General features: G+C 44.1%; 1 protein-coding gene across 1 annotated transcript; it reads left to right on the plus strand.

Annotated features, from left to right (window-relative positions):
* Positions 1 to 3,020: 3,020 nt before the first annotated feature.
* Positions 3,021 to 13,566, plus strand: CDC23 (cell division cycle 23). Its single transcript, XM_042881631.1, has 16 exons — positions 3,021 to 3,148; positions 3,216 to 3,288; positions 4,939 to 5,076; positions 5,203 to 5,245; positions 5,614 to 5,719; positions 5,803 to 5,935; positions 7,518 to 7,695; positions 7,785 to 7,882; positions 8,119 to 8,200; positions 9,086 to 9,239; positions 9,374 to 9,493; positions 10,099 to 10,174; positions 10,451 to 10,512; positions 11,656 to 11,734; positions 11,828 to 11,947; positions 12,786 to 13,566. Exons 1-16 carry the CDS (start codon positions 3,021 to 3,023, stop codon positions 12,954 to 12,956), a joined length of 1,761 nt encoding a protein of 586 aa, XP_042737565.1. The 3' UTR covers positions 12,957 to 13,566.
* Positions 13,567 to 19,037: the final 5,471 nt, after the last annotated feature.

Raw genomic sequence — 19,037 nt, forward strand, 5'->3', positions numbered from 1 at the left:
CCCCCCCCCCCCCCCCCCCCCCTTCTCAAGAAGGGGGGAAAAACTCCAAAGAACTGCAGGCCAGTCTGTCACCTCTGTGCCAGGGAGCAGAGCCTCCTGAAGGCCCTACTAAGGCATATGTATATAATACAGCCTATTTTAATAAGTACTTCTGAAGAAGTTGCCATCAAATTTCAGTTGATTAGTCAATTTCAATTCAACTCATTTCTGCATGTAAGAATGCTAGTGGAAAGAAATGGCTGTCTCCATGGGATGAAAAGTTTGAGAAGAGTACTCCCAAAGAACAAAAGTTCCCTGCTCAAGACCCTGACAACTGCATCACAGAGCTGATACAGATTTCTTGGTAACCTTTCTCACACCTGTTAGACAATCTCCTGTCTTTTGAACACTGTTCACAGTTTGTGAGAATTTAATCTTCAATCTTGGTGCAAATTAAGTGTAAGTAGTTTCCTTTCATTTTAGGATCACGTGGTTTCCAAGCTGTTATTTTAACAATGTTCTGGCAAACTGTAACAAGTAATAGCAGGAGCTGCATAACTGTTGTGCACAGAGAATCCAGGCACCAGTGGAAGAAAAGCTTTTATTATTTGAAGGTTTTACAGTGTAAAATTATAAAACCTCTAATCACGCTTGATTTTTAAACAAATTCAAAAGTGCAGCTTAAGAGAAGCAAAATAAAGAAACTAAGTAATTAAGAAATCAAGATTTTTCTAACTGTGGTTGGAACATCTGCCAACAGCTGAAATTCACTGTCCTAGCAAGGCAGCTGGTTATTTGTAAAGGCCATTTGCTTTTGATCTTACTGAGGGATGGTTATACTTTGGAAGTTTTTAACTTTGGAAAAATTAAATCTTTTTAATGCAATGCATTGGTACAATGGATAGGTACTGACTTTGGTTTTATTACCACGTTTCTGTGAGGGATGAGAGCCAGACCCAGCCAGATAGCTGCACAGTGACACAGCAAACAAGCTCCAGAGGCACTCAGCACAACTAAGTCAGCCAGTATCTCTTCCAGATATTATCAGTTTCATGCAGAGTATTTAATTATTCTCCTGCTCTAAAAGCCAGCCTTGGGTGTCATTTAAAAGATACATTTATTACGTAACGGAATGACAGAAAGAATTATGAGTTCTCATCGTGAGGCAAGTCTTGAGAAATCGAATTACCAATTACTCTGCCACCGCAGGCCCTTTCTGGCCTTTTTATATCACTTCAAGAGCTCGCAGCGCCACCTTCTGTTCAGCGGTTGGAATCACGAGCGTCAGCAGCCGGAGGGCTGCTGCAGGACAGCGTTCATACCGATCTGCCGGGTTGGGGATGAGAAAAATCCATGTTTTCTCTTTGAACAACTCAGCGTGTCATACCTATAGAGCTGCTGCTCTTCCAGAAGTGCAATCATATAAGTAGCCAGAACATCGCTGCCAAAGTGGCACACATCCAGAATGTGACACAAAGGATGTTTTGCTACATGCATATGGTAGCAGCGCCTCGTGCACTTTTTGCAGAAAGCACCATATTTCCTACTGAGATCTCATAGAGCGCACTAAGAATGCTTTCACCAGGAAAACAGCACACAAGGGGGAATGGGAAGATAAACTGACTTTGGTAAACTTATTTCATAGGCCTTGCTAAAATTCACTCGTATCATTTTATGATCTTAACTTAAAACAATGCAATTATAAAGAAAATATCAAATACAAATTATTGGAAATAAAGAGCAACTCACTTTAACAGCTCATCCCCAAATATGAAGGATATGAGACTGTAGGGATAACAAAAAATAAATTATATGCAGAAAAAAAAAATGAGTCTCTTTCAATTGTGTTTTGGGGCAGGGCAAGGGGAGTGACAAATGAGCCATAGGCATTTTGTGTGTTGATTGGACTTCTTTGCCTAATAGTAAGACTCATGAAGAACTTTTATTTACATCTTGTGTAAGTATGTGAGCTGGCAGAGTACTTTTAGTCAAAGCTACAACTGAACTTAAAATATATCTGGCTAAAATCTAGAGAGCACTAATAGTGTTTCTAATAGGGCACTTAATAGTTCTATGTCCTCCTGATATTGTGGCATGTAAATGTGCACCCAATGCTTGAGGTGAGGTCACACCAAGCACAGCAGGACAATCCCATGGCCCAGCTGGCAGTGCTGGGCCTGGGGCACTGCAGGTCACAGGTGGCCCTTTGGGCTGCCAGAGGAGCTGCCATCTCAAATTCAATTTGCTGTCACTTGAGCTTCATGAGGGGCTGCACTTCAGCCTCCTATTCTCCATCCTGTACACAGAGCCAGGCCTACTCTGTTTTAGGTGCAGAGCGCAGCAGTTGATTGTGCTGATTTTTAACACGGTTGGTGACTGCCCAGCCTAATTTATTAGAATCTCTCTGCAAGGCAGGAAGGAGTCAACATCTCCCCTTAATGCAGTATCACCTGCAAACTTATACAGCATGCATTTGAGTCCTGCACCCCGATCATTTCAATAACACTGACAACAACTTGGAGCCCTGTGGGGTCCCATTAGCATCTGGCCGTCGTGCAGATGGACCAAAGCCCTTTGGGCTCAGCCATCCGGTTACTGACCATAGTATATATTTATCTTTGTCAGAAGGACGTTGTGAGAAACAGTATCAAAGGTGTTGCTGGAAAATCAGTAGTAAGTGAGATTTTCAGCTGCTGCTAAGTTGGGGAAGACCACTCAAAAAGCCCTCTATACGCACCAACCCTTCTCCAGAGCTCTCTGGAAGGGCTGCCTCCGTTGTCTCCTGCTTTCTCCCGCGCTCCAGGACAGCGGCCTGCTAAAGCCAGACACCGCGCCTCGGCGCCCGCAGGAACACGCGCTCCGGCCGCAGGGCGGTGGGATGCCGCCCCCGCGCCGGCTGACCAATCAGACATGAAAACCTCAGCGCATCTTCTGTGATTGGGAACGAGACTTCGAACTCGCCCAATGAGAAGACTGCGTCTACAGAGCGGAGGGGAACTCAGTACACGAAGCCGTGATTGGCTGTAGGGCGCGCTGGCGGGATGGCGGCCGTGGGAGCGGCGGCGGGGTTGGGGAGCGCTGACTTCTCGGACCTGCGGGAGATCAAGAAGCAGCTGCTGAGCGTGGCGGAGCGCAGCCGTGAGCGCGGTTTGCAGCACAGCGGGAAGTGGTGAGCGCCACGGACCGGGCGGGCGCGCCCCGGTGGGCACCGTGCTAACGGCCGTCTCTCCGCATAGGGCCTCCGAGCTGGCGTTCGCCCTGGAGCCGCTGCTGCTGAGCGAGCTGCCGCCGCCGTCTGCGCTCACGGAGGTAAGCACCGGGCGGAGTGGCTCGGCCGCCTGCCGCGCCGTTAGCGAGCGTCAGCGCGGGGCGGGGCCGAGCCCGACTGCGTTCGTCGGTGCGGGATGGCTGGGGCGTGCAGGGGGTTGTGCAGAGCTTCCCGTTGGCAGAGCCGCGACCTACTGCTCCAACCTGTCTCCAAACCTGCTACGGAGAAGTGCGATAGCGGTATTCTTAACAGCTGCTGTGCAGGAGACGTTTCTGAGTGCTGGTCTCTTTACAGCGCTGTTAAGTTCCTTTTTGTTGTATATTTTTTCCGGGAAGGTGGACAGACCTGAGTGTACTTCCCAGATGAAGCCGTTTTGCTGTGTCTTAAATGAGAAATTTGTAAGTTAAATTTGAAATCACACCACGTAGCATTCATCTTAGCTAAGGGTTTTTAGCTAAGGTTTAAAAGTTACTGCGGTCTAAATTATTTTCTGTCAGTAAAGTTGTGCTCTTTAGGACACAGGAAAAGTGAGTTGTGTCGTAATCAACACCGCCATAGACATACTGTAGGACTTGTAGGTGTAATACTCCTTAAGTTATTGCAGTGTAACATGTCATAAATGCATTTCACAAAAACGTTTGAGGTCCATCTAGTCCCCCTCTCCTTACTCCAGCAGGACAACTCACAGCAGGTTGCTCAGGACCATGTCTGGGTGTTCTTTGAGGTTCTCAGGGGGGGAGACACCAGAAGCCCTGGTGACAGTGCTTTGTCACCCACACAGTACGAAAGTGCTCCCTGATGTTTACAGAGACTGCTTTGTTTCAGTTTGTACCTGTTTCCTCTCGTCCTGTCACTGGACTGCACTTAGAAGGGCTTTGCTCATTCCTCTTTGTAGCTTTCCTTCAGGTATCTATGTACATTGATGAGATCCCCCCCGCACCTTCCCTCCCACAACTTTCCTCTGAACCAGTCACAACTCTCCAAATTTTCTCATATTTGAAATGCTTTAGTCATTTCATTTTCATGGTCCTTTGCTGAACTCTCTCCTGTATGTCTGTCATTTCTGTACTGATGAGCTCAGAAGTGGACACAATATTCCAGATGTGGCCTCGTCAGTGCTGAGTGGTGGGGGGAGGATTACCTACCCTGACCTGCTGACAACGTTTTACATAGTTCAGCCCAGGATACCCTTGTCCTTCCTTGTGGCAAGCTGGCTTGTGTACAATTTGGTATCCCCCAAGACTCCCAGGTTCTTTTCTGTCAATAAATTGTTCAAGGCATAGATACCAAGGAAATGTTGGTGTTTAAATGAGCAGGTTAATATTGTTGGATGTGAAATTCTTGAGTACTTTTCTTATTTGTTATCATTTTACTTGAACAGCTAATTCTTGCCTTCTGGCGACTTGCCACAGTTTATCTTTTGGAACCTAACTGTTTATTTCAAATGTTTCCAGCCTGTCAGAATCCTTGTTCTCCCATGAGTTCCAATGGTGTGAAGGAGTGAAGAGAGCTTTCTGACAGTACTCAACTCAAATGTGAACAAAAAGCCAGTTTTGTGGTTGCATTTTTGTGCAGTTTTTTCTCTTAACTTTCCAGGCAGCTTCATTGATATGCTTGTAAATGGTAAGTGGGTGATTTTCCTACCTGATGTCAGAATTTCTAAGGTATTTAACTCTTCTTTGTTCTTGCAGGAGGATGCTCGGGATCTGGATGCCTACACATTAGCCAAATCTTATTTTGATCTAAAGGAATATGACAGAGCTGCATATTTCTTACGGGGCTGCAAGAGTCAGAAAGCTTATTTCTTGTATATGTACTCTAGATATCTGGTAAGATAGAAGAAGTTGCCTTTAAGCACTGAATTCCTTGGCTTTGCTTCCTTTCCGCATGTAGAATGTACCATGCCTTATATATGCTGTTGTAGAATAATTTTGATTTTCCTCTGTTCTCTACAGTCAGGGGAAAAGAAGAAGGATGATGAGACAGTGGATAGTTTGGGTAAGGCTCTACGGTCAAGGAACGTGAGATGATATGATGAAACTTCCAATAACACATCTTCATGTAAATCATTTTGGTTTTATGACTTTTCCATTGATGTTTGAGTAATAGTGGGCTGTAACATAATTTGCTTTCGTTTTCTCTCAGTTGATTGGCTTAATACAGTTTACAGAATTTCTTTTCTTACTTATTCTATTAAACTGCTAGTCATTGGACTAGGAGATTTTATTTTTGTAACAGAAGAATAGTCACGGACTCAGAAGCTTTCTGGTCGTGTTGGTGATGATTCTGAATGTACCCTTGGCTTCACAGTTAACGTACTGAGACTCCTGAATGAAAGCTGGGTGTTTGACTTTCTTCACATGCAGGACCACTGGAAAAAGGACAGGTGAAAAATGAAGCTTTACGAGAGCTTAGAGTTGAGCTCAGTAAGAAGCACAAAGCACAGGAACTGGATGGATTTGGCCTTTATCTGTAAGTGTCTGCACATGTTCTTAATGTATTTGTCTACACTGATGTGGACGTGCAGTTTTATGAGTGATTAATTTGCTTTACAGGTATGGTGTTGTGCTGCGAAAGCTGGACCTGTCTAAAGAAGCAATAGATGTATTTGTTGAAGCTACTCATGTCTTACCTTTGCACTGGGGAGCTTGGCTGGAACTTTGCAACTTGATTACAGATAAAGAGATGGTAAAACTTGGGTGATGTCAAGTGGTTATAACAAGTTACAGAGTTTAGCCTGATTCAGTTGTCAGAAGACTAGTGTTGCCCACTGCTGTATTCTGTGAGACTCTCAGACAGGGCAACCCAGGATTGTAAATTATATTGTTAAAGCCACTTGTGACATGAATGAGTTCATCCTGAGGTTGGTTGTGGTTTTTTTGTTTGTTTGTTTGTTTGGGTTTTTGTTTTGTTTTGTGTGTGTGTGTGTGTGTGCTTGTAGTTTGTGTGTTGTTGGTTTTTTTTTGGGCGGGGGAGAGGGGGAGAAGAGCATTCTAGTTCTGCAGTTCCTACGAAGTTTTTTGTGAATTGAGGGTATGTGTGTAGAATCACTGTTTGCAGTTTTTTTTTTTAATGACTGGAAATTTGTGCTTTTCCTGTCAGTTACAATCGTGCAAATTATTTGCAATGATATGGGAGCAGCAGGCACCACTGAACAAGATAAGCCTTTAATAAGTCAATTACTTTGTTACTTACCAAGTAAAGCACAGAAAGCTTGGATCTGTAATAGGAAACGACTTACAAGACCTGATGTTCATACTGTATGTGATTTGGGGAGATTACTTTGAATGTCCTCTGATAGGGTTTTGTGGCTTAGATGCCTATTAGTAATGGGAGTGTGTCTCTTGAATTTAGTCTTATCCTGAGAGAATCTAAGATACTCTGATACAGCTCCATGATGTGAAATAAAATGTGCTTCTGGGGATCATCACTGAGAAATTCATTTCAGAAGAGCAAAACTGATTCAGGCTAAAACACTAATGTAGATATTCCTTTGTCAAATACAAAATCTCTGTGAGATGAACTGTATCGAAGAATTGAACTTTCATGTAAAAGGTGATTTTTGTCTTTATGCATGGGGTTTATGAGACCACTCCTGTAATTCTTCAGTCAATTCTGGCTGATAGGTATATTTTTGGAAAGTAAAGAGGGTGCAGAAGAGAACCTTACTGATCTTTTGAAGAACAGGAAATTAATTTTTGTGAGATTATTTAGATTATTCTCTACATGTAGCTTATTACAAGGAAAAAAAAAGACAAAAAACCTCATGTGTGTAATAGTGATGGGAAGAAAATAGTCTTTTAAAGGAGTCTTGAATTTAATGTAAAAATTAAGCCAGTAGCTGAAGGAGAAAGCTGGTGCCATCATCTTTGAAAACAATCATTTCTTCACCAATTGACCAAATGAAAAATCATCAGTTTTTTTATTTCAAGTCAATGGAGTAGATTGGGAGTGACTAAATGGAATTATGTAGTCCATACTGTAATACCTCTTAGAATAGGCATCTCGATGCTCTTTTTCATTTTCCAGTGTTCTTAATTTCTAGACGTTTTTTAGCCTCCACTGTGGAAGAGCTCAATATTAATTTTTGGTCCTAATACTGTTCTTTCATAGCTGGTGTTATGGCCTAAGAAAGCGCTTACAGGAAAGTCTTCTGCCTCAAGACTGTCTACTAGCTCATGGGAGGGAAGATAATGGATTCTTTGCCACAGGTGGCTCTTAGAATACTACTGATTGTCATCTCTTCCTCCTCTTCTTTGGTTCTTGCTAGTTGAAGTTCCTGTCCTTGCCAGATACATGGATGAAAGAGTTCTTTCTTGCACACATTTATACAGAGCTCCAGCTGATAGAGGAGGCTCTGCAGAAGTATCAGAGCCTCATTGATGCAGGATTTTCTAAAAGCACATATATCATCTCTCAGATTGCAGTTGCCTACCACAATATACGAGGTCAGTGATATTTACTAATAGGAGTAAGCCTTTTAATGCAAACTTAGCCTTTGTTGTTCTTGTTCTCACATCTTCTCTTCTTTCTTCAGATATTGACAAAGCTTTATCTATCTTTAATGAGCTAAGGAAACAAGATCCTTACAGAATAGAAAATATGGACACTTTCTCCAACTTGCTGTATGTCAGGGTAAGCACCCTTTCTGTTGTTTGTCCATGATGATACTATTTTCAGAGGTAAGTTAAACGCTGGCAAAGCAATTGCTGTTACCTAGTTTCTCTGAACATAAGCTCTCAGCTTCTGTTTGCATCCGTTTTGTGGAGTTGCAAAGCAGAAATGTGTGCATTGTCCACTGCCTAGGTCTTCTTTGTCTGAAACTGTAATATGATCCTTTACTCATCACCTTCACTTCTTTGTTTCACTAGAGCATGAAGCCTGAGCTGAGCTACCTGGCTCACAATCTCTGTGAGATAGACAAGTATCGTGTTGAGACCTGTTGTGTAATTGGTGAGAGCCAACCCTTTTATGTGTTCTTATTGCGCCGTCTCCAGGCTTGGGAAGCAATTTTAGTAATAGCTGTGAAAATGATGACCCGGCAGAGCCATCAAAAACATTTGGTGAATGTGATTTCAGGCAGCCTAAAAAGTAGAGCAGATGGGAGTACCACCTTTCCCACATTCAGCTTTGAAAGAGCTGCTGTAATACTGTTAGAGCTGAAAGTAGTTAAGAAAACATTATGAAGGCCCATGCAGCTGATAATTCCCTTTAGTCCTCAAACTCCAGCAGAAACAGTTGTGCGTCAAGTCTGGGAAGTAAATTTTTTTAGATCAGACCGTGAGTTTCTGAGCAGATGATGGGATCTTAACTGATAGGTGCAGCTGGTAAAGGAGTTGGTGAGAACACTGGAGAAGATACAACTACTAGGACTCTTGAGGTTTCAGGCACATCTGCCTGTAATATATCCTGCTCAAATTACCTACTGCCTCTGTAGCAGAAATGCTAAGGCAGAGCACGAAGCAGTGATTGAGTACCTGGTGGGAAAGCAGGGCCAACCCAGCGAGCTCAGGTGCATGCAGTGTACCTGAGTGACCAGAAGGGGTGGAGCCAGGATCCCAGACCTCATTTAAGGGTTGACAGTGGAGGTGAGGGTATCCCTTCCCAAAGGTAAGCAAATTTTATTCATTTTTGTGTCCATGGCTGCTGCATTTGGGTTTATCGTTGTTTGCTGCAGCCTGGGACTTTGCCACTCTGCTATTATTGCTGAACTTTCCATCACATTATAGCATTACGTACCTCCTAACTTAGGTTATACCTCTTCCATCTGTTTTTTGTTTCTTTTTTAGTTCTGCAATTGTTTTCTATTTATTTAAATATTGTGACTTTTTGCTTTAGGAAATTATTATAGCTTACGTAGCCAGCATGAAAAAGCAGCACTGTATTTCCAGAGAGCCTTGAAACTGAATCCTCGTTATCTGGGAGCCTGGACGCTTATGGGACATGAATATATGGAAATGAAGAACACATCTGCAGCTATCCAGGCTTATAGGTATCAATCATGCTGCACACAACATTATTTGTATATATTTGGGGTGAATTAAGGAAAAAAAAATGGTACTTAGTCTTTTGCCCAACTCTGATCCTGACTGCTTTCTGACTACGTTGTTTTTTTCTCTTTGGCAGGCATGCAATAGAGGTGAACAAAAGGGATTACAGAGCCTGGTATGGTTTGGGGCAAACCTATGAAATCCTTAAAATGCCGTTTTACTGTCTCTATTATTACCGACGGGCCCACCAGCTCAGGTAGAGTGGGAAACGTAGCCATGTCAATGGGCATTCGCTCATATAATCACTGAAGTTGAAAGAGACTGCTAACATCATGTAATCCAACCTCTCTCCTGATTTCACCAAGGATAGATAACTCTATCATTTTGCATTTGCTGTGTGCATGACAGCTTCTGACCTCCACATCTTCCATAGGTTGTTATTTGTAAACATCTAGCTAGCAGGCGATTCCCCTGGTAGGCTGTCTTACCATCTGATGTCTGCTTGTTGAGGAATTTGTATACAGGAGCTATACAGGGGTAGAAAGAAGAGTATCAGCACTATTTGGTTTGCAGTGTTACTATTCCAAACTCTTAGTTATGCTAATTAGCTGTTAACATATCAAACTGTATGTTTGAGAGTATTGTCCAAATGCTTTTTGAATTCTGTCAGGCTTGGTGGTGTGAGCATTTTGCTTGGGAGCCTGTTCTGATGCCTGAGGTTAATAAGTGAAATTTTATGTAAGAGAAGATGATGGACACTGCCAGATGCGGGTTTGCTTCCCCTCTTGTCTCCCCCCTGCAATATCAGCTGGCTGTCCATTAAACTACAGTTAGGAATTTTTATTTTTTTTTTTTTTACAGACCCAATGATTCTCGTATGCTGGTTGCTCTAGGAGAGTGCTATGAGAAACTCAATCAGTTGGTGGAAGCTAAGAAGGTAAGTGAGACACTTGTAGACACTAGGTGGAGTTGCAGTTAAATAGTGCGGCTTGTGCTACTGGAAATGTATATAGCACGTTAGGAGCTTACTGAAAACGTTTGTTGCAGTTAAAATGGGAAATTCTATAAATAGAGTAGCAGAGAGAATTGCATGCAGCTGATACGTGACCTTTTGCTTTAAAGCCATGTAGTTTTCTGTTTCTGTCTTGCTCGCGTGCATCATGATGTAGAGTCATTTTTCTTGTGTGCTTGACTAACTCTTCTTCCTTGATAGTGCTATTGGAGGGCTTATGCTGTGGGAGATGTGGAGAAAATGGCATTGGTGAAACTAGCAAAGTGAGTATGTATTAGCACTGAATTGTCAATATTGTGTTTAAAAAGCACTTTGATACCTAGTGATAAAATGGTAGATGGAAAACAAGTGCAGCTGCTGGTAGATAGTATTGCTTCTGGAGATGTGTAATAAATGTCACCTTTAGAAGGTCTGCGGAGACTACAAACTGTTATCCAGCTTTAGCTTTAAGTTTCTGTCAGGGCAAATAGAGAAGAAACTGTGGGATGCATTACAAGGGACTTACAAATCATGGGATGATTTCAGTGCTGTCAGTGTTAGAGTGAAATTTAAACCAATTCATGGTGCTAATGCTTTATAAAATCATAGATGGATTATTTCATCCCCATCTCCTTTTCCTTCCACCCTTTTTTTCTCCTGATATACGAATGTGACATTTAGCATAGGATCTAATGTGAAATAAATGTGAACAGTGATGTTAACACCAACTTTTGATTGGGAAAAAAATACATGCAAGGGGGGGGGAAAAAGTGAAGGGGAAGGAAATTGTTGCAAACCTCCACGCAATTCCAGCCCAGTCCACAACACCTTATCAGCACCCGGCACTCTGCACCCCTACCCAGCACAGGGAAACGAGAGACGCACTCCATGGGGTGCAGCTCAAGTGCCAATTTAATGCTGCGCAACAACTGCCTGTATGCTGTGACACGCGACCGCCCCGTGAAGCCGTGACCCGTTAAGTGCCACCCAGGACCACCCCTGTAACCAACACCACCTTAGCCCACGTACCCCCCACACAAGAAATGGGCAGGTAAAAGATGGAACTGCTGTATAAAGATTTTTTTGGAACATGGAGAAAGAACAAACTCTGGAAGAGTAGGATGTAAAAACTCTATTACAGACTTGGAATGTAAGAGAACAGACAAAGGTTCCTGCTTTAATTGTATCTGCACTGCTTCTAGCAGGTGACACCTGACTGACTTCCTTCCTGATAATGTAGCTGTTCTCAGGCTGGATCATTTCTTTCTATGAGGACAGTACATGCATGTTTTGCAAATTCTTAAGGAAAAAAAAAGTGGCTCTAGTTAAGGTCAGACTTCTCATAGGTTCTCATAGACCAGTGAAGTCTGACAAGGTGATCTTGTTCCAGTGGCTATTTCATATCATTTATTTATGTATTTTTCTAGGCTGCATGAACAGCTGAATGAATCTGAACAGGCTGCTCAGTGCTATATCAAATACATCCAGGATATCTATTCCTGTGGGGTAAGACTATCTCTTGGAGAGCAAAGGAAAAGTAAACACGGTGTAGAACTACCTTGGAAAACACTCAGGCTGTTTTTACCCTCTTCACTGTAGGAGATAGTGGAGCATCTGGAGGTTAGCACTGCCTTCCGTTACCTTGCCCAGTACTACTTCAAGTGTAAGCTCTGGGATGAAGCCTCAGCTTGTGCTCAGAAATGCTGCTCATTCAATGATGTGAGTAGTTGCATGATTCCTGGGGTCTTACTAGGGGAATAACTGACTTTAATCTTGGCTATCCTATGAGTAGACCAATCTTTCACTGAATGAATGAGAGCTATCTGCTGCGTAGATGAACAATTTCATCCTGAATGTTTTTGTGATAGACTCAAGTCAGGGAATATGGCATAGATAAGTAAAACTGGATCAAGTCTCATTACTTTGGTGTTCACTAAATAAAAGAATTTGAGGCTGCAGATGGCAGCCTTAAGGCTGCTGAAAATCTTGGTGGGGAGGTGGTTAAAAGTTTAGAATGCCCCATGCTACAGTGGGGTTACTCACGTGGCTTCTTGTTGCCCATCTTGTAAATGTAGAAAGTGGGGACAAAAAGCTTGAGTTTTGTAAGTGACTTCATATTCTGAGATTTTCTGCAGCCTGTAAGTAGAAAATTCTGGACTTTTTAAAATTCCAACCTATGAGAGCCACCAACAAAGGCTGCTGCGGGGTTTGTGCCCGGCTCTTATCTGAGTTGTCTGGAACTCAAAAGAACTTGAATTTAGCTTATTTGAAGCTTCTCCAGTCTACTTCTAAATGGAATATTTGGATGGCTGCAGTAGTTGATGGTACCAGTGTCTGAAATACCCAAGTAATATGCAAATAAGGTGAAAAGAGGGAGGATTATTGTTAAAAAGTCTGACATACCTTAACGTTCTGAGGGCATTCTTAAATATCTTCCAGAATGATGGCCTTATAGAGTGACAAATTACTAACATTTAGACAGATTGTATATTGAATTTGACACAGAAAGCACTCATCCATCAGTGTGCAGTTTTTGTTTTTTACAAATTGTTTTCAGACTAGAGAAGAAGGAAAGGCGCTGCTGCGGCAAATCTTACAGCTTCGCAACCAAGGAGAGACCTCCTCCACAGAGATTGCTACTCCCTTTTTCCTCCCAGCATCCTTGTCAGCCAATAGCACTCCCACACGTCGTGTCTCCCCGCTCAATCTGTCTTCTGTTACACCATGAGCGATGCTGGTACCTCTCACCTGTGTGTTGAATGTGATGTTGTGGATGGGACTTGCAACCACCTAGTGTTTTCCAGTGAAATTTTTATGTTCAGTGTTGCCTTCATGGGTAAGGAAGGAGGGTAAAGAGCGACTGGAGCCCACAGCTGAAGACGGGTTGCCCAAATAGGCAAACGTGCAGCCTGCTTGAAAGTGCCTACTCTTATATGTGAGAACATGCTCTACTTTTCACCAAGTTATTGCGGTCGAGAGAGCAGACATGTTCCAATACATGGGTCTGCTAATAGATCATGGCAGGAGACTGACTTCATGAGTTTGTGTGCCTCTGGTCCTTCTCTGAACTTCTCTGGATAACCTTCTGTCTGCCTGGCTGCTTAAGAATTTTTGACTGTCTTGAGTTACAGAGATGATGAAGCAGTATAAGACACATAAAGACAGTTTCCATGCCTATGTCAAAGGACTGAAAAGTGTTAGGAATTTCAGACAACCACGAAGGACAGCTGTTTGTTAGAACCACAGGTAAAACAGCAGATATTTTGACTGAGTAGAAAGGCAGCCAGTAGGATAGCACAGCTTCAAAAAAATAAAATGATTAAGTTACTGTCCTCGGACTCCTTCATAGTGTAGCTTTCATGGGTGCTATAGCAGATGACAGTAGAGGTAGATACAGCCATGTGGCAGTCACAGCAGCCTGTCCCATGCTGGGCTTAGTTGTGGTGCTGCTAGCTGCCCACTTGGACTGGTGCATGCCAGCTGCAGGGCTGTGTTCACCCTGGCTGGGAGCTGGCAGGTGGGGGTCTGCATAGGGGCTGCCTTGTAATACCCACAGGTGAGCCTGGTTCAGTTTCAGACCCTGGGAGAAGGTGCCAGCCTGGAGTGTTCCCAGGGGCTGCTCTCTACAGCCAGCATGGGAGAGGCCCTTCCTGCATGTCTTAGATCTTAAGTTCTGTGCCTTGGTTATATGTGAGTTATAACACTTTTTCACATTGTCTCTGTATTACTCTTAGTGGTCAGTGTCTCAGAAAATTCAACTCTCCTTTGCCAGCTTGTGAATCCTAACTACAAACAGCTCTTAATGTATGCGGAGTCAGTGACTGGGTAACTATGTTGTACTCTAGTGTCAGGAAGTTTTATTGGGCAAAGACTGACCTGGAATAAGCACTGCTGCCATTAAGCTGTCAGTGTGGAGCAAATACATGGATGGAGTATACGAGTTACCACATAATAAACCTCCAGCAGAAGTAGACAGTAGCATAGATGAGTACAAATCCAGAACTCATAGAATCACCAAGGTTGGAAAAGACCTAAAAGATCATCCAGTCCAACCGTTCACCTCTTACCAACAGCTCCCACTAAACCATGTCCCTCAACACAACATCCAGCCTTTCCTTGAACACCCCCAGGGTCGGTGACTCCACCACCTCCCTGTGCATCCATTCCAGTGCGTGACCACCCTTTCTGAAAAGTAATACTTCCTCATGTCCAGCCTGAATCTCCCCTACCGTAGCTTGAAACCATTTCCTCTGGTCCTATCACTAATGACACAAGAGAAGAGGCCGACCCCCAGCTCACTACAACCTCCCTTCAGGAAGTTATAGAGAGCAATGAGGTCTCCCCTGAGCCTCCTCTTCTCCAGGCTGAACATTCCCAGCTCCTTCAGCCTCTCATATGGCCTATGACCCCTCACCAGCTTTGATCTGTTTCTTAAAATGGTTTGTTTCCTCTGTGTTGCAATGCTTAGCAAAAGCCAACACCGGGTAACAACAAAGAATAAAATGTGTATGTCTTCAGATTTTCTGTAAGCAGAAGAGTTTACTTTTGCAGAACAAACTCCTTACCTGAGGAGGTTCAGGTTTTTCTCCCCTGTAAAGCAGTAGAAGAAAGACAGAATGGTGGATGTGTTCATGGGCTGGCACACTGCATCTCTGAGCGTTTAGAGATGAGGATGCTTCTGAGGAACCCAAGAGCAGGGTCTTTTGTGGCCGTGGCTCTCATTGGGCTTGGCTTACACCTAAGAAGTCTTATTGCACTGCAGTTTATTTAGATCTACGGCTAGTTCCCACTGCGTCCGTGTGGGATTGAACTGGCACGTTAAAGGACGCCTTGCCGTAAAGGTCAGCGCCCTCCGGCCGGCTCTGCGGCCTTCTCGCTCCTTTCGGCAGGGCTTTCAGCTGGGGAGCCGTCCTGTGGAAAGGCGCTCCTTTCGCCCGCTGGGAGCGGCGCGTCGCGGCTCCGCCCTGACGGGCCTCTCCGCTGGAGCGGCCCGCGCCCTCGGGGGTCCCGGATTTCTCGCCCCGCCGCTGGCGCAGGGCGGCTGGGCTACGACGGGCGCTGCCACGGTTCCCCGACCCCGGCACCGCTACCAGCCGGCAGCCCCGCGCCCCCTCCGCCGCGGCGTTGCCATGGCTGCGGCGCTGCGGCGGCAGCGTCGGTGGGGCGGCGCCTGCCGCAGACCCCGGCCCGGCAGCGCAGGCCTCCGCCGCGGGGAGGCGGCGGGGCGGGCGCCCGCCCTCAGCGTCGGCGCGCAGGAGGCCGGCAGCGGCCGGGGCTGCGCGCTGGAGCCGCCGCGGCAGCGGGAAGATGGGAGCGCCGCACCTGTCCTTCGCCGCTCAGCATCGTCCCCTGTCCGCGGCACGGTAAGAGGCGGGGGCTGCCTGCTCCCACCGCGCCGCAACAATGACGGCGGGGGACCGGGACGGGAGCGGGGAGCGGGGCCGGGGCGGCGGCGGCGTGGAGGGCGAGCGATGGCACTGAGATGGAGGCCGAGGAGGCGGAGGGGAAGCAGATGGGAGTGAGGAGAGGAGAGGAGGCAGGGATGCAGGTGATGATGGCGACGGCGATGGAGGGAGAGGTGTGGCAAGGATGCAGCCCGCAGCCGTGTCGGAACCCGCCTCAGCCTCCATCCCGCACCATTGTGCTCCAGGTCCGTCATTGTCTCGTCCTCGCCACGGCACGCGGTGCTGCAAATCGCTGCCTGCGGCAGAAGGAATTTTTACGGAGCTGAATTCGATGCGCGGAGCGGCGCGGCTGCGATGGGCCTCGGTGAGATGGCACTGAGCTGGGCGCTGGCGCAGCTGAGCAGGAGCAGCTGTGATGGAACTCCCCTGGTTTATTTTTACTTGTGGAGCATCTTTGCCTGTTCAGCGTTGCACGAGGTTTATTTCTGTGTGGTTTTTTTGGAAACGCACCTGTACGTGTCTCGGAGTCTCAGAGCTGGTGGGTTTGTGGATGTGTGTGAGAACCCGCGAGATTCGCCCCTTTGTACGCGCAACACATCTTTTTTCTGTTATTATTGGACAGCTGTTAGGTGATGGAATGCGCCAATTAGGCTGATGCACAATTTACTCTTAGGTCATGGAATTGCTGCCCCTCAGCTTCATGATGGCTGCTTAGGACAGCATCATGCATTTGGGCTGGTTTATGGCACTGAACGCTCATTTGTAGACTGTTTCTGTTTTCTTTTCTGAATATACATATAAAAAAGATGCTGAGCATGCCCTGTAGGTTGGGAACATAGAGATGTGTCTTCTTCAAAATTGTAATTTGAACTCTTGTAAGGAAAAAAATAACGACGCGTGTTGTTGAAACCTTTGCGTTCTGAGCCTGCCCTGTGCATTACAGTAAGGTGATGCCTTGGGTTCTTATTCTCAGTCTCTTTCGTCTTTTGGGTCAGATTCTGTGTGTGTGCGTATACCATGCCCTGTTTAGTAATCCGGGCTTTCTGTGCCCAGTCTCCTAGGCAGAGTGTTTGATAACCTTGTCCTTGTCATATTTTGGTGGTTTTTGACAATTTCTCTTCTTCCACTGGCCATTCCCAAATATGTCTTATGAGTGAGAGCCTCTGTGTCCGCCTTACTAGGAAATGAACACAAAGTACAGCTGCATCGTGGTGGGGTGTTAAGAAGAAAGTTGTCTGTTGCCATTTGTAAATGTGCGGTAGGGTCTGTGAGACATTTTATTATCAAGTTGCTGGAAAATGCTGCATAATTTCTCTGTCATTACAATGGATAAGTAGCCCTTGGGTGTTCAAGTCAGGAAAATACTGTTGAAACACAACTGTCAGAACGGTGCTCAGAGTAATTTTCAGTTTTGTTTTCTATTCATCCAGTTGATATTACTGATACTGTGGTTTAAAAATTGTATAATAATAGCCCCCCAACTTGTGAAAAAAGATATGGTAATGGATTCTACTGTCATAAGGCTGGTGTACAGGTGTTGAAATCCAAGTAGTTTGTAAATTACAACTTTTTTCTTTTTACCTTTTTGAATGAACTTTGGGACTGACCATGCTGTGAACTCATTTTTTATTACTGTGAAATTTTTCACTAATGTGAGTGGGGGTTGCTTTGCACTGTGGTCAGTATTTATGCTTTCTATTTTCTTTGTGAAGTTGTGAAACAGCAAAATAATTCTCATCAGCTACCTGAAATTTGGATCACGTGGTCTGTCATGCTCCATATCTTCTATGTTCAGCCAGGTTTCTCTGCAACCCCTGTGCATCATAGCATCGCAATGTTTGGTTACTGCAAAATAAATGATTAAAATAATTGCTTTAATTGATTTTACGACAGTATGTTTGCAGTGGATGTTTCTATAAGAACTAGACTGCTCTAATTCCCAGGCAGGAAGCTTTTCAAAGTTCCTGTATAGATCTGTATCACTTCAACATCTGCTCTTGACTGGATTATAACAGTCGTGTTTTCCCATCTTCAGAGACAGATTCTCTGCTGCCTTCTTTTTAGTCATCATCTACGTCTGTGCAGGGCATCAGTGCAACTCTGCCATCAGCTTTCAAGATCCAGAATCTTTATTACTTGTTTTGGTATCTTTACGGTCTATTTGAATTTTTCCTTTAAAACATCAGGACTGAAAATCCAAAATGCCCCCCCCTCCCCTCCAGTCTAATTTACTTGTTGCAGGAGTTGGGGACCTGTATAGCAAGTTTATCAGCATGTTGCTGACATGAAGTTGCAACGAGCGTATTTAGCAACTTTGTGGTAAATGACAGAAAAGCTGCAGATTGCACTGTGAAGTATCCGATGAACTTGAAAGGAAAAAATAGAGATAAGCAAGTGCTTTTCTGGATGCAGGCTCTCAATTTGGATCATGGTGGGTTGCTGACAAACTGTGGCACATCCTGAAACCTTAGGGCCTGTGTGGGCTTTTTCCTGGAAGATCATGTTTGGACATTGCAGCCACTTCCCTTCACTGCTGTCAGAATAAAAGCAAGGTGAACTGAGTTGTGTGCCCATCTGCCTCGCAGTTACGTGAGAAACAGGCAAATGAATGCAGAAAGTATTTAAGTACATGACTACAGTATGAGAATACTCTCAGTGAACTGTGTAACAGCAGCCAGCAAGTAATGAATACACCCGAAGAGCCAGTATACCACAGTTCTATCTTCAGATGAAATATAATTCTGTGATGAACAATAAAACAATCAGATTAAATTTATTTTTACACAATACAGCAAAATGACTGATTTGAATTAACTGATAACCACTGATATCAGTAAATAAGCTCAACTAAATGTCCAACAAATGTGGAAATTAAAATTGAAAAGAAGAAGAAATGCAGTTAAAACTTGCGTGGAGTGTCCAGAGTAGATGAGAGTAATCAGTAATGAGTGAACATGTAAAGGTGGGAGAAATGGTAATTGCAGGTTTTCTGAGCATGTTTTTCTTCTATTAGCACTGGTTTGTTAAAATTCAGTAAGCAGACTTTTTTTTTAATTGATGCATAAATATTTTTCATTATTCATTTGTGCAGTGTATGCAAAATCCATGTAACTCTTAATGTTACAGGTGTTTGAAATTAATTATAACCAGTACTCAATTGTTTTGTATGTCTTTGATGTAGGATTGGTGTACAAATAAGGTACTGAATAGTATTCAAAAGACCTGGAATTGCATTAATCCATAACATTTTATTATAGTTCAGTGAACATAAACGCTTTTTTGTTCCTGAAGTTCTGTTATTAATAGATAAGTCTTTTTTTTTTTTTTTTACACTATGCTTTTTTGTATTTAATATTCAAGGTTCTGTGAGCTGATGTTTTCTGCCTGTATCAATGAGGAGGAAA

The sequence above is a fragment of the Lagopus leucura genome, unplaced genomic scaffold (assembly GCF_019238085.1).
Source record: "Lagopus leucura isolate 7727_CA_CO unplaced genomic scaffold, USGS_WTPT01 Super-Scaffold_100030, whole genome shotgun sequence".
In the NCBI taxonomy this organism is placed as follows: domain Eukaryota; kingdom Metazoa; phylum Chordata; class Aves; order Galliformes; family Phasianidae; genus Lagopus; species Lagopus leucura.

Coding starts and splice junctions, on each gene's coding strand:
- CDC23 (XM_042881631.1), top strand. CDS start 3,021: ATGGCGGCCGTGGGAGCGGCGGCGGGGTTGGGGAGCGCTGACTTCTCG. Junction 5,246..5,613: donor TGAGACAGTGGATAGTTTGG/GTAAGGCTCTAC, acceptor CTTCACATGCAG/GACCACTGGAAAAAGGACAG. Junction 10,175..10,450: donor AGTTGGTGGAAGCTAAGAAG/GTAAGTGAGACA, acceptor CTTCCTTGATAG/TGCTATTGGAGGGCTTATGC.